The 14,464-nt window shown below is 41.3% G+C and overlaps 1 protein-coding gene and 1 long non-coding RNA gene across 2 annotated transcripts in view; both read right to left on the bottom strand.

The window, feature by feature from the left end:
• Positions 1-322: 322 nt before the first annotated feature.
• On the bottom strand, positions 323-4,531 carry LOC306921863. The gene is made up of 3 exons (XR_013789848.1): positions 4,447-4,531; positions 2,523-2,615; positions 323-365 (listed from the first exon to the last, which is right to left on the bottom strand). It is a non-coding gene; the product is annotated as an uncharacterized lncRNA (long non-coding RNA).
• Positions 4,532-13,504: 8,973 nt separating this feature from the next.
• Positions 13,505-14,464, bottom strand: part of LOC306922407 (uncharacterized protein) — a 107,785-nt gene continuing 106,825 nt past the window's right edge. Inside the window, exon 20 of the mRNA XM_079499981.1 lies at positions 13,505-13,933. Coding sequence (XP_079356107.1) covers positions 13,868-13,933 — 66 coding nt within the window. The 3' untranslated portion in view covers positions 13,505-13,867. The remainder of the gene's footprint in view (positions 13,934-14,464) is intronic.

Below are 14,464 nucleotides of genomic sequence, written 5' to 3'. Positions count from 1 at the left end.
CTCAGCCTGTATATCAGCCTGTGTGTCCATGTGTTCAGCTGAGGTGCTGGCTAGGAGATCTCTGTGTTCGTTAGAGTGTAAACGTTTCAGTACTACTACTGAGGTGCTGGCTAGGAGATCTCTGTGTTCGTTAGAGTGTAAACGTTTCAGTACTACTCTAATCGTTGAGCCGCATGTAGCCAGCTCTGGGTTTTGAAGCGGCTCCTTCTGTTTGTCTTTGATCTGTGGAGGCTCTCGTTCCTCCAGGTCGGGGTTCCTCTTCTGTTTGTCTGTAATCTGTGGAGGCTCTCGTTCCTCCAGGCCGGGGTTCATCTTCTGGTGTTCAAGGGACGCCTTCTCGTTACGCACAGGAAGCTGCAGGAAGTCTAGGCAAAAGAGGAAATGAGAGTAAACCATTTAAATGTTCAGTGTGTCCTTCGTTTTGTGTTTGGAGGGAAATTTTAAGCCATTGAACTATATTATCACCCACAATGTAGCCTAACATAATCATCATAATTTAATACTACAGAGCCATAAAAAAAAAAAAAAAAATCACACCTGTGTGAAGTGAGGGGCGCTCTTATCATCATACTTCATCATACATCATCTCATTCTGGCCAATCAAAAATTGCGTCCACTTTTGTCTCCAATGTTTGTGTTTATATATGTTTGTGTTTACACTATTTTGGGGCTAGCGCCCCTCAAAAATAAAAACTAGTTGCAAAACCACAGCCACTGAGTGGTGCAATTGAGTTAGCGTTCCCTATCATATTTCAGTGGTTACATCAATCAATCAATAATGACGGGCGGAGTACAATCTTTTTCCTGGTCTGTAATTGCTCAGTAGAGCATTGAGTGGACGTACAGGTCGCTGTGTGTGTGTGTGTGTGTGTGTGTCTGGGTGTGTGTGTGTGTGTGTGTGTGTGTGTGTGTGTGTGTGTGTGTGTGTGTGTGTGTGTGTGTGTGTGTGTGTCTGGGTGTGTGTGTGTGTGTGTGTGTGTGTGTGTGTGTGTGTGTGTGTGTGTGTGTGTGTGTGTGTGTGTGTGTGTGTCTGGGTGTGTGTGTGTGTGTGTGTGTCTGCTGTAGTGCCATGGATGTATTAAGGGAAACGTACAGTAGTGTACACGACGACATGCTCAAAAAACGGTTATGCCACAATAAGCACGCAGGTGATGAATATCAATGTAACCCTGAAACCTGCTACTTCCATCAACAACACAAGCTTATGGGTGTGTGCATATCTCACTTATAAGACAATACAATATGTAGCTAGCTACCTGGTCTACGATGAGATTTACATATTCCATTATACATTTGAATAAGCCAATTCTATAAATCAACCAGTTTTAATAGAAAACTTAAAGGTTGGATGGTGAACAATGTGCAGTATGTTCAAAGAACACTGCCAGTCACAACTTTGACAATCTGGGAACCCATTGGCAAATAAAAAGTTTGTTTCGCTTCCATAAAGCACAGCAACAATGTCCTTTATAAATGCTATTGCCTCACCGAGACTAACATAAATCAGTGCTAGCTGAAACTAGAAATGGATTCGTATCAGTCAATAACGTGAGAACACAACTTGACACGGGCGCCTGCTGTAACTTCTTAGAGCTTGGGCGGCCAATGTTCCATATAACAGGGTTTGTACCACCACCTAGTGGCTCAAACATTTATATATGCTTGCAAGTGTGAACACATTTTAAAATGTTAAATTTGGATAATGTCAAACATTCTATTACAGTAATGTTAGGGTAGAGTTGGGGGAACAAGATCATATTATCCATGTTGAATATTACACCCTTGGCTTTCTTATTACATTAGATATTCAAAATATGATGTACCTATAGAAATGTAGCCTGGGATCAATACCATTTCAGGTTTCTGATCCGGAAATGGAAATAATAACTTTATGTTATCAGGCGGCCGGAACACACGACCGGAACCTCCAGTGTCGTGCACCTCCAAAAGGATTCCCCTAGTTTATTTTGTTATAATCGTTTTGTTTCTTTTGGTATAATAATCTTTTGGTATGTCCATCATTTATTCTAACTTGTGGCGTGACTAGTGAAACTAAAGGCCTATTCATACTCTACTACAGGTTTAGGTGATAAGGTCCACCACCAACTACAACATGATGTCACGGTGCGGTGGTGAGCGACTTTTTACTAACCACCGTTTCGGTGGTCACCTTATCACCTAAAGCTGGAGTATGAATAGGCCTTAAATTAATTGATTCACATTATGTGGGGATAAGATTCTTTTTCCCCTTTTTTCTAGACCTTAAACGGATCACACAGACCAATTTGGAACAAATACCGGGCTTTCCTCCGTTGTGGAAAGTTTGGTGAAGCGAGGTTAATGTTCTGGACGGAAAAAAGAGGTCCAAGTTAGAGCCAAATCAGGTCCAGTTTATTCATTCTAGACTAGAGGGTTTAAGTGGTTATAATAAATATCAACTAAAATATACCTGATTATTATTATTTATTTACTTTGCTTTCCGTTCCATTTCTAATAATACTACTATGTATCCTCCTCCATACCTGAGGATGTGAATCCTGGAAAATCGTTGTCACTGCTGTCCTCTTCAAACATTTGGAGGATCTGTTGGTGCTGTTCTCCGTCCATGGATTCACCTTGACCACATTGAAGAGAGCAAAAACAACAACATTATGAAATGTGTCTACAAATGCCTTCTAAATCAATAGTTCCTACATGTTTTGTGCCAAGGACCCCCAAATTGATATATATATATATATATATTTGGCCATGGACCGCCATCCTAAAACGTTTTGTGCCAGGGACCCCCAGAAGAGAAGATTTGTGTTAAATAACACTTTCAAAAATGTGAAGGGAAAAAAAACAGCAGATGTACAAGCGACACAAAGTGACACGTGATCTTGTATATCAGCGAAGATATATCGATATATGTTTTTCTTAAAGTTTTTCTTATGTGTATTTTACGTTGTTGTACTAGCCTTTTAAAAGAGTGAATACAGCCGATCTACCAGCCCACTGTGTGTCACATTGTGGCCCGTTAGGAGGGGAGGGATGCTCATAGACTCGTGAAGAGAGAGAGAGAGGCATACAGTCTAATGACTTTGGAAAGGGGGAGAGAGTACATGAGGAAAGACCATCTTCTGTCCCAGTGAAACCAGCCAATACATACTATTGCATTCACGTTGACTGGCTATATTATTAACATCACTGTAATGTGTGTGGGAATCGCCGCAATCGTGCACTGAAATTCAAACCCCGATATATTAGACATCATCCTCATTCCACATATACCAATCATTCCACAGTGGGAAATCTGTGCGGTGTTCAATTTATGTGTTCTGTGATATATTGGGATAATGCAAGTTAAATTTGGATAATGTTAAACATTCTATTACAGTAATGTTAGGGTAGAGTTGGGGGAACAAGATCATATTATCCATGTTGAATATTACACCCTTGGCTTTCTTATTACATTATATATTAAAAATATGATGTACCTATAGAAATGTAGCCTGGGATCAATACCATTTTCAGGTTTCTGATCCGGCTCGGAGTGGAAATAATAACTTTATGTTATCAGGCGGCCGGAACACACGACCGGAACCTCCAGTGTCGTGCACCTCCAAAAGGATTCCCCTAGTTTATTTTGTTATAATCGTTTTGTTTCTTTTGGTATAATAATCTTTTGAAGACCATCTTCTGTCCCAGTGAAACCAGCCAATACATACTATTGCATTCACGTTGACTGGCTATATTATTAACATCACTGTAATGTGTGTGGGAATCGCCGCAATCGTGCACTGAAATTCAAACCCCGATATATTAGGCATCATCCTCATTTTGGAGACTGTCATATTATATACCAATCATTCCACAGTGGGAAATATGTGCGGTGTTCAATTTATGTGTTCTGTGATATATTGGGATAGGTATCATACTGTGCATCCTTGATCCTCCCATGCTTATTCACCGATGTTTTTGAGGGCCTTACCCTCCTATGCACAGCTTTGTGTGTATATGTGTCCATGTCTATCTGTCTGTGTGTCCGTCTGTCTGTCCGTTTGAGCACGGAATGTGCTCAGCTGATCGTGGTGTAGGATGATGTATAATGATGATAAGAGCGCCCTTCACTTCACACGATTGCGATTTTTGAGCGGCACTAGCCCCTCCTATACACAGGTTTAATGTTTGTCTTTAGTTCAATGTTTGTTTTGTAAACGCATTGACAATGAAGGGAAAATGTACATCATAATGTGTCATTTACGTCATATTGTCTCTTTATTGTTAATGGCGTTTAATGTTTGTGACAGTTTGTAACCGTTTGTTTGTAACCGTTTGTTTTACATCAACATTACATCACCTAATCAACATGACTCATGATTTAGACTCTAATATATTAGCGCCCCTCACTTCACACGATTGCGATTTTTAGATTAGTCTCCTACTAATACAGTGTTTGTTTGTTACCTGAAAGGTGATCGGCCCACTTCTCCATATAGAGTGTTGCGGGATCTATTAATGTCAATGTGGGTGTGAACCCATCATCGTCGTCGTCGTCGTCGTCGTCGTCGTCCTCCTCCTCCTCCTCCTCCTCCTCTGGTGTTTGAAGAAGCACCTGCTGCTCCTCTAAAAGCTCGGGTGGCTCTAGCTCTTCGTGGACCAGACTGGGGTTCCTCTCCTGCTCATGGAATGAAGCAAAAAAATAAAATCTCAATACTGGAAAAAAATATGTAATGATGTTTTAGCCCCTTTGGGCCAACTGAAGAAATCACAGATTTGAGGCATTCATTAATAGTTGCTTTCATGACATTTCTGAGAACCATTCATGTTTCTGGAAGATGCTTCTAAACTTGTATTCTATTGCTGGTTTGATCACTTCAAATTCTCTTTCATCTTAAAATGACTAATGATCGGGAAAAAGCCGATCTACAAGCTCACAACACGACGTGTTGTGAGCTTGTAGATCGGCTTTTTTCGGTGCGCAGCATGCCTTCACAGACGACACGCTGGGCTTCTATGGAATCCAAATGACTGAAATCAGTCGTAGCGACTGAGAATCCATGCCTGCTGTTGTTCCTCGCTAAGCTCCGGAGGTTCCGGTTCTTCCTGCTGGACCAGACTGGGGTCTCTCTCCTGCTGTTCCTCGCTAAGCTCTGGAGGTTCTGGTTCTTCCTGCTGGACCAGACTGGGGTCTCTCTCCTGCTGTTCCTCGCTAAGCTCTGGAGGTTCCGGTTCTTCCTGCTGGACCAGACTGGGGTTCCTCTCCTGGTGTTCCTCGCTAAGCTCTTCATAACCAGGGATGAGTGTGAGATCTAGAAGAGAGGAGAGAGAGAGGAAGCAATGTCACTGATTTGCTTTGTCGACTCAAGTGTTTAATTTTTTTAGGGCTATGCCCAGCTAAGATTTGTGTGTACCAAATTTGAGATGATTATTTTTGATTGGATGAGAATGTGTGTTTATGTGTACCAAATTGAGATGATTTGATTGGCTGAGCATGGAATGTGATGTATGATGATGTATGACGATAACAGTAAACACACCCTGACCATGGTCTATAGATCACTCACTGAGAGTGTTCTCACTTTTAATATCGTGTCCTGGTTTGGGAATCTCTCAGTTAGAGATAAAAACAAGCTCACCCAGGTAGTCAACCAGGCAAGTAAGATCAGATAAACAATTGCAACTTCAGGACATATACAACCGCTCCATAACCAAAAAAGCAATTCAGATTTACAATGATTCTACCCACCCTCTTTACTCTGAATTTGACTTGTTGCCATCGGCCAGGAGGCTTAGGGCAAAGTTAGCAAAAAAGAAGGGTTACAAAACTTCGTTTGTGCCAACTGCTGTGGACATTTTAAATAAGAAAATGTTTAAATAGTCTAATCGCCACTGCTCATGATCACTGTTATGTTAATGTGAATGCATTTTTATATAGTATCTTAATGCACCTGTGTATTTTTTGTAATGTTTTATTGTTGTAACTGACTGCCGGTGTGCCAAAGACAAATTTCCATTTTATGTAAATGTAATGGACAATAAAGTTTTCTTTATCTTTATCTTTATCTCACCTCACTTCAAGTGTGATTTTTTTTTGTATATCTAGGGCTGTAATAGCGATTATTCTATAGATTACTTTTCAAAGTTTAAAAGAATAGACACTGAAAAGAATCTTTATAAACAACTCAATTGATTAGTCTGATTAAAACTTATATATTATATTTTGTTGTACAACATTGTCAAACAGGAAAACAGCTCATCTAGAGTCTCACAACCTGATGCATCACCGATGTAGTGCCCTTGAGCAAGGCACTGAACCCCCGACCATTCCAGTTTAGCTGCACAGTGGCCAACAGAAGTACAAAGTACAAACTGTGGTAGTGGTGTGATGGATGTGCAAACTAATGTTTATTGCAAATGTAATGGCAGGATTGCAATTTGCAATCCTGCCATTACATTTTAGAAGATCTGTCCAGTATTGTACATACTTTTGTTCTTCATTTTGATCACGACAGTCTGTGTAACAAGTTGAATAATTATAAAATAAAAATAAAAAGACATCAAGGATCTGCATCAGTTAACAGTTTTTGCCTTTAGGCCAAACACTACTCACACTGAGGCAAAGTGTCACATGTCAAATCATTATTAGAAGAATAATTACGTTTGGAGAAGTCTTTTGGAGAACAAGCTCCAGAAAGCAGGCCACTGTAAGGCCAGCTAATATACCTGTGGCCAATAGATGGCAGTGCAGTGCAACCCAAGTTCAGCCTACAGATTGTACACGGTTTATGAGTTATGGATTTATGACCATGATGGTTAACTTATTATGACGAGGTCGAGGTCCTGTTGAACCTAAAAACAACACTAACTAACCATTGAGAACGACTGGTGTATATAGTGACTGTTTGAGTTTGTAGCCTACCTGCTCGGTGTAGTTTGATGCGAGGTGGTTTTAACTTTAAAAGTAAATCCAGTAAAGCGCGCTGGCGCTCAATCTCTGCTTTGCAACGTGCCGCCGCCTCGTCCCGGTGCTCTGTCAGCAGTGTCTCCACGGCCCCGCAGATCTCCTCGGCGGCCGCGCAGAGACGCTCCTTGACCACAGACCTGATCAGTGTTTGTAAAGCCATTATAACGAATAAGATTAATGAATCCGAATGAATGCGAATGAATGCGTATTAAAAGTCTAAACGAGGAGCAACAAATAGAAGCGGAACAGCTCGTGTTACAGTGGTCAAAAAACGTACTGTCTGTTGGAATTACTTCCTTGTAGTTCCTACTTCCCTAAAGTATTTAGATTTGTTGCATGATTGCATCTGCTACTTAAGTCTCGCGAGCCAAAATGTACCTGTCCTGTTGCAATATTGCCTCCTGCAGGCTAACGCGAGAGAATAATCATATAAATTGTTGCAACACAACACACTGTGAGTGTGTGAACCATAGGGTGTGAACCAGTTTGTCAACTGCTTTTTTCCCCTAGAAATATAATACAAACAATTCAGGTAGAAAAAACACAGCAAAGACAACAAGAACAGAAAATAAATAAAACAGTAAATAATACAACAATAATATCAGGGTTCGGGAAATAAAATGTGTAGCAGTTTTTCTAATTTTTGTTGTTCTTTATAGGGCCAAAGACCTGAGGAGCATTCTGAAGTTCCAAGATAAAGTGGGGAAAGATTGGTGTAGTTTTGGCAAATTTATGTTTGTATATGAAAAATGTAGCATAAAGAATATCCTCCTATCCGTGGCCCCATGGTGACGCTAGGTTTGTCATTGTTACTATTAACACATATTAATAGTAGCTAATACTGTAATTTATATATTTAAAAAAAAGAGCAGACATAATTAGGGTGACCAGATGTCCCCCTTTGTGTGGGACAGACTCCCTCATTTCCAAGACTTTTCAGGCATCCCACAAATTGAGACCCTGTCCCACATTGTGACTGACAGGCATGCAGTGTTCAAATTGAGACCCTGTCCCACATTGTGACTGGCTGGCATCAGTGTTCAAATTGAGACCCTGTCCCACATTGTGACTAGCAGGCATCAGTGTTCAAATTGAGACCCTGTCCGGGACTGTCCCACATTGTGACTAGCAGGCATCAGTGTTCAAATTGAGACCCTGTCCGGGACTGTCCCACATTGTGACTGGCGGGCATCAGTGTTCAAATGCCCTAATAGTTAGTCTCCTAATTAACAGTTGGCTTTCTGTTGTAAAGCTTTCTTGTTGTCTCTTTTCCTGCAAGATGTATTGTTAAAACTAGAAAAAGTGCCCTTCTGGGCACAGGTCTCCACCAGGAGGATAGGAGTGTGTGTGTGATGTTTGGCAAAATGTTTAGGAGCAATATAAGTGTGTGTGTGTGTGTGTGTGTGTGTGTGTGTGTGTGTGTGTGTGTGTGTGTGTGTGTGTGTGTGTGTGTGTGTGTGTGACGCGGCTTGGCCTGTTGTAGCGCCACCATGAGGCTGATTTGAAAACTGTCAAGTGGCATTTCTTCCAAAGCCTAGTGGGAATATGCATGCACAGTTTCACCACAATCGGACGCTGCGTGGAGTAGTTGTGACGATTTGTACAAAACGGGTACAAAGCGGGCTACTCCTGAAAAGTTTAGAAGCCAATCGTAGCCAATGAGGGTGGATTATGAGAAATCAAACAAAGCCGTCTTGATCACATGACTATGAAGAGCATGTAAAATCTGAAGGAGTAATATTAGAAAATGTGTTTTACATATGTCGGCCTCCTGGTGGCGCTATAAAGAGCAGATGTGAAAAATTCCAGGCAAAGGTTTTTCCTTGGCCTCTAGGGAGTTGGCATACAAAGTTATCCACAGATCCGTGCAGTTAGAGGTAAAAACACTTTTTGGCCAGTTATAGCGCCACCATGAGGCTGAGTTCAAAATGTTCATTTGGCATTTCTTCCTCGGCCTAGTGGGAATGTGCGTGCACAATTTCACGGAAATCACACGATGTGTTCATGATTTGCAGCATTTTGTTTGAAACTGAGCACTCCTGCGAACTTTGGAAGCCAATCTTAGCCAATCAGGATGGAGTCTGAGAAATCTGAAAGACCTGTTTCGTTGAATGGCTCTAGAGAGACTGTGTACCAATTTGCGTGATGTTTGGACAAAATCTGTAGGTGTACTGTCCAAAAACTTGTTTTGCACAAAGCGGCCTCCTGGTGGCGCTATAACAGGCCGTTCTGGAAATTTTGGGGCAGAGGTTCAGGGTTGGCATCCAGGGAGTGTGAGCTCAAAATTTGGCATCGACCGGGCTAACGGTGCCGGAGATTAGCTGTTCACAGACGGACGGACGGACGGACGGACGGACGGACGGACGGACGGACGGACGGACACACACAGACGGACGGACGGACGGAGTGCAAAACATACTCTCTCCCCATGCCTTCGGCCTGGTGGAGACAACAAAACATACTCTCTCCCCATGCCTTCGGCCTGGTGGAGACAACAAAACATACTCTCTCCCCATGCCTTCGGCCTGGTGGAGACAACAAAACATACTCTCTCCCCATGCCTTCGGCCTGGTGGAGACAAACATACTCTCTCCCCATGCCTTCGGCCTGGTGGAGACAACAAAACATACTCTCTCCCCATGCCTTCGGCCTGGTGGAGACAACAAAACATACTCTCTCACCATGCCTTCGGCCTGGTGGAGACAACAAAACATACTCTCTCACCATGCCTTCGGCCTGTCTCTCCCCATGCCTTCGGCCTGGTGGAGACAACAAAACATACTCTCTCCCCATGCCTTCGGCCTGGTGGAGACAATAACATGAGAAATATCCCATATTCTAGAGGTTTGAATGTTTATGAATCACAATGGAAACAAGACTCTGGCATTTCTGTCATTATCTACTTTTTGTACACAACAGCACATTGCCTCACTGGGTAAAGAGCCTGCCTGGGAATCTGGAGGTCACAGGTTCAAGTCCCAAATTTGATGCTGGAACGTTTTACTTTTAAATGTTTTGCAGTTTCTGAGTTATAATAACTTAAACGCCCAATGCATTCTGAATAGCAATAGCACAAACTTTGGCATGCTACTACTCCTACATACTTGCACCTAGAAACCCCATTCAAACCTATTTAGGTTCATCTTACGGTGGACATGTTTAACTGAAAAGGATTTTTTTTTAATATTTCATAGTTTTAGAAATATAGTGCTTTCAAATTTGAGAAATGTATAATGGGGCTCAAAGGCAGCTATATGGCACGTCAAAAATCACTTTCACCTAGAAACTCCATTCACACTTTTTATAAGTCAGCATTTTGTGGAGACACATGCTGGAACTTTTTACTTTGAAATGTTTTGTAGTTTCTGAGTTATTGTCTCCACCAGGCCGAAGGCATGGGGAGAGAGTATGTTTTGCACTCCGTCCGTCCGTGTGTCCGTACGTCCGTCCGTGTGTGTGTGTCCCCGTCCGTCTGTGAACAGCTAATCTCCGGCACCGTTAACCCGGTCCATGTCAAATTTTGCACACACACTCCCTGGATGCCAACGATGAACCTCTGCCCCAGAATTTCCAGAACGGCCTGTTATAGCGCCACCAGGAGGCCGCTTTGTGCAAAACAAGTTTTTGGACAGTACACCTACAGATTTTGTCCAAACCTCACGCAAATTAGTACACAGTCTCTCTAGAGCCATTCAACGAAACGGGTCTTTCAGATTTCTCAGACTCCATCCAGATTGGCTAAGATTGGCTTTCAAAGTTTGCATGAGTGCTCAGTTTCAAACAAAATGCTGCAAATCATGGACACATCGTGTGATTTCCGTGAAATTGTGCACGCACATTCCCACTAGGCAGAGGAAGAAATGCCACGTGAACATTTTCAACTCAGCCTCATGGTGGCGCTATAACTGGCCGAAAAGTGTTTTTACCTCTAACTGCACAGATCTGTGGATAACTTTGTATGCCAACTCCCTAGAGGCCAAGGAAAAACCTTTGCCTGGAATTTTTCACATCTGCTCTTTATAGCGCCACCAGGAGGCCGACATATGTAAAACACATTTTCTAATATTACTCCTTCAGATTTTATCCAAATTTCACGCAAATCGGTACACATGCTCTCCATAGTCATGTGATCAATACGCGTTTGTTTGATTTCTCATAATCCACCTTCATTGACTACGATTGGCTTCTAAACCTTTCAGGAGTAGCCCGCTTTGTACCCGTTTTGTACAAATTGCCACAATTACTCAACGCAGCATCCGATTGCGGTGAAACTGTGCATGCATATTCCCACTAGGCTGAGGAAGAAATGCCACTTGACAGTTTTCAAATCAGCCTCATGGTGGCGCTACAACAGGCCAAGCCGCGTCACACACACACAAACACACAACACACACACACACACACACACACACACACACACACACACACACACACACACACACACACACACACACACACACACACACACACACACACAAAACATCCTCCTGGTGGAGACCTGTGCCACTTTTTCTAGTTTAACTTGTAACGCCCAATGCATTCTCAATGGCAAGAGCACAAACTTTGGCATGCTACTACTCCTACATACTTACACCTAGAAACCCCATTCAAACCTATTTAGGTTCATCTTACGGTGGACATGTTTGCCTGAAAAGGAATCTTTGAAATGTTTCATAATTTTAGAAATATACTGATTTCAAATTTGAGAAATGTATAATGGGGCTCAATGGCAGATTTTGGCACGTCAAAAAAATCACTTTCACCTAGAAACTCCATTCACACTTTTTACAAGTCGGCTTACTGTGGAGACACATGCTGGAACTTTTTACTTTGAAATGTTTTGTAGCTTTTGAGTTATTTAACTTAAAGGCCCAATGCATTCTCAATGGCAATAGCACAAACTTTGGCATGCTACTAGTCCTACCTAGAAACCCCATTCAAACCTATTTAGGTTCATCTTACGGTGGACATGTTTGCCTGAAAAGGAATCTTTGAAATGTTTCATAGTTTTAGAAATATAGTACTTTTGAATTTATAATGGGGGTAAATGGCAGATTTTGGCACATCAAATAACCACGCTACTAATGCTCACACATCATTGTTTATTTACAAACCCAACACTTGTTTGAACCATCAAGGTATCCTGTTGTGTCCCATTTGACTAGCCCACTGCACCATTGGTACCAGTCAAATCATGCTGCTTTCTTTATCTTTGAAGTTGTTCTTCTAGAAATCGGTCTTGAAAGTAAAGACTTGAGTGGGGTTTGAACCCACAACCTCCAGTTAATGTAGCCATATTGACCTAACTCACTGATCTATGTACTACCTGCAACAGCACGGTCTTCCTTTGCCTTTGAGTAACAACATCGGTTAAAAAAATTAAACATAACAGGAGCTTTGTCATTTGTTGTGCTGTTGTTTATCTAGGCTACAGTACCAAGTCAGCCATACCACCCATGACCAAAATTATCATATCAACAAAATTACACCAGAGGGGTTTAATAACAAAATGATAGACAATAGGCCTATGGTGGAATATGACATCAAAGCATTAAGTAATAAGTTGCTAACACAATCCCGTTCCACTGGTCCCACACAATTAAGTGATACTTCTGTCCCTCAAATGAACAGTTTGGATCTGGTCACCCTAGACATAATGAAATACAAAATATAGCCTACAGACTATATAATTAATACCACATTTTTGTAAAACGTGTTTTAAAGCAAGGACTTTTTTATTTAACCTGTAAGGCCTATTGGTGAAGGAATAACCTAGCTTAGTCTAAATTAATTTATAGGCCTAAATTATTTTTTACTGGTCACAGGGTTCCCACACATTTTTATCGATGAATTTCCAAAACTTTTCGAGAATATTTAACCCCATTTCCAGGCATATACCTGCATACCGGTATAATAACAATCATTCAGCGCAACAATGAGTCTTACTCCCACCCCTTTCCCCCTCACTGTATATATTTTTTTCCCTTTTTACCTCCTCTATGATGATTTCCTGCTTTTGGCTATATAGAAGTGTATATTCGTACGTCTCTAAATGTTTTGATGAATTGAAAGTGGTGGGCCCTATTGTAAACAAGTGTAATGCTTTATGGTGTCGTCCACTCACAGTTAACAGTTTTAGTATTGAGTTGTACTTCAAATGTACTGTAATTCTGCAAACTGTTAATCAATCAATCAATCAATCAATCAATCAATCAATGTGCAATGCCCAAAGACAGGCAGTGTAGCAACAATAAAGCATATAGAATGGTATAATTCCATTCCAAATTGTGTGCCAAATATTTGCTAACCCCATTGGATCACACTACAGCATGTTGTGAGCTTGTAGATCAATTATCTTTGCCTTGTCCAGTACACAATAGGCAACCATGCAGGCCGTTCAGCAGAAAAAAACGACTTATCAAAATAAATTGCCAAAAACAATGCATAGCCAAATATCTTTCTAGGACCTTTGATACATTCTTTTCTAGGACTGGAATTCTTTTTTCTAAATTCAAAATATTTCCAGGAATTTCATGACCTGGGAACCCTGTGGTCAGCTAGTGTTTATGTTTTAATCTGTTTTATATTGATATGATTTATGGAACTGCAATGTGAATGGGAGGAGTGGGATTACCCACTTCTAACATCAGAGAAGGAACCAGCAGTATACTGTACAATAAGCATTTGCAAAGGTCCATCCATACTGGAGCTCAGACAATTTGACAAGAGTAAGGGAAAAGGAGAAGATCAATTGGTCAGTCACTATTAACTGTCCGTACAACCAACAAAAAGACTAGGGGCGACTGTTCTTTTGCTGCCGCCACCCCCGCACTCTGGAACAACCTGCGGCAGTGGCTCAGGGGGTAGAGTGGCTGGATGGTAACCGCAAGGTCGCCAGTTCATACCCGGGCTCCCCCAGAGTTAGTGTTGAAGTGTAGTGTAATTGCTCCTGATGTGCTGGTTGGTGTGTTGCATGGTTTCTGCCGCCTGTGGGTGAAAGTAATGCATAATATCTGTAAAGTGCTGTATTAATTAACCATTTATTCTACCTCTCCCCATACCATCTGCCCAGTCCTTCGATGTTTTCAAATCTCTACTGAAAACACACCTTTTCTCTTTGGTATTTAATTGTACTTGATCATATTATTTTAATTATGTCCTATTTGCCTGTGTTTTTAATTATGTTCTTTTTGTCTGTGCGCCGATGGGCACTGGTGATACTCTGCTCGTTTCAGCCTATACAGCACTTTGGTCAGCTTCTGTTTTAAATGTGCTATATAAATAAAGTTTGATTTGATTTGATTTTAATCACTACAGTATGAATCACTACCAATGGTGTATTTAGAGACAGGAGGGAAGACACAGGTGATAGATTCACTTTGGCAGAGCTTGTGAGAGCAATTAAAAGATCAAAGCCCACAGGTTCCATTTTCATCCATGCTAAACCCCTTATCCCTAAACTTCTTTGCCTTTTTTACTATTTAAAAAACATTAAAAGTTAAAATAGCCAATATTTTT

Source organism: Electrona antarctica (genome assembly GCF_951216825.1).
Source record: "Electrona antarctica genome assembly, chromosome: 4".
NCBI classification, from domain to species: Eukaryota; Metazoa; Chordata; class Actinopteri; order Myctophiformes; family Myctophidae; genus Electrona; species Electrona antarctica.
Note: the sequence above shows the minus strand (reverse complement) of the source record. Positions and strands in the feature narration are given on the sequence as shown.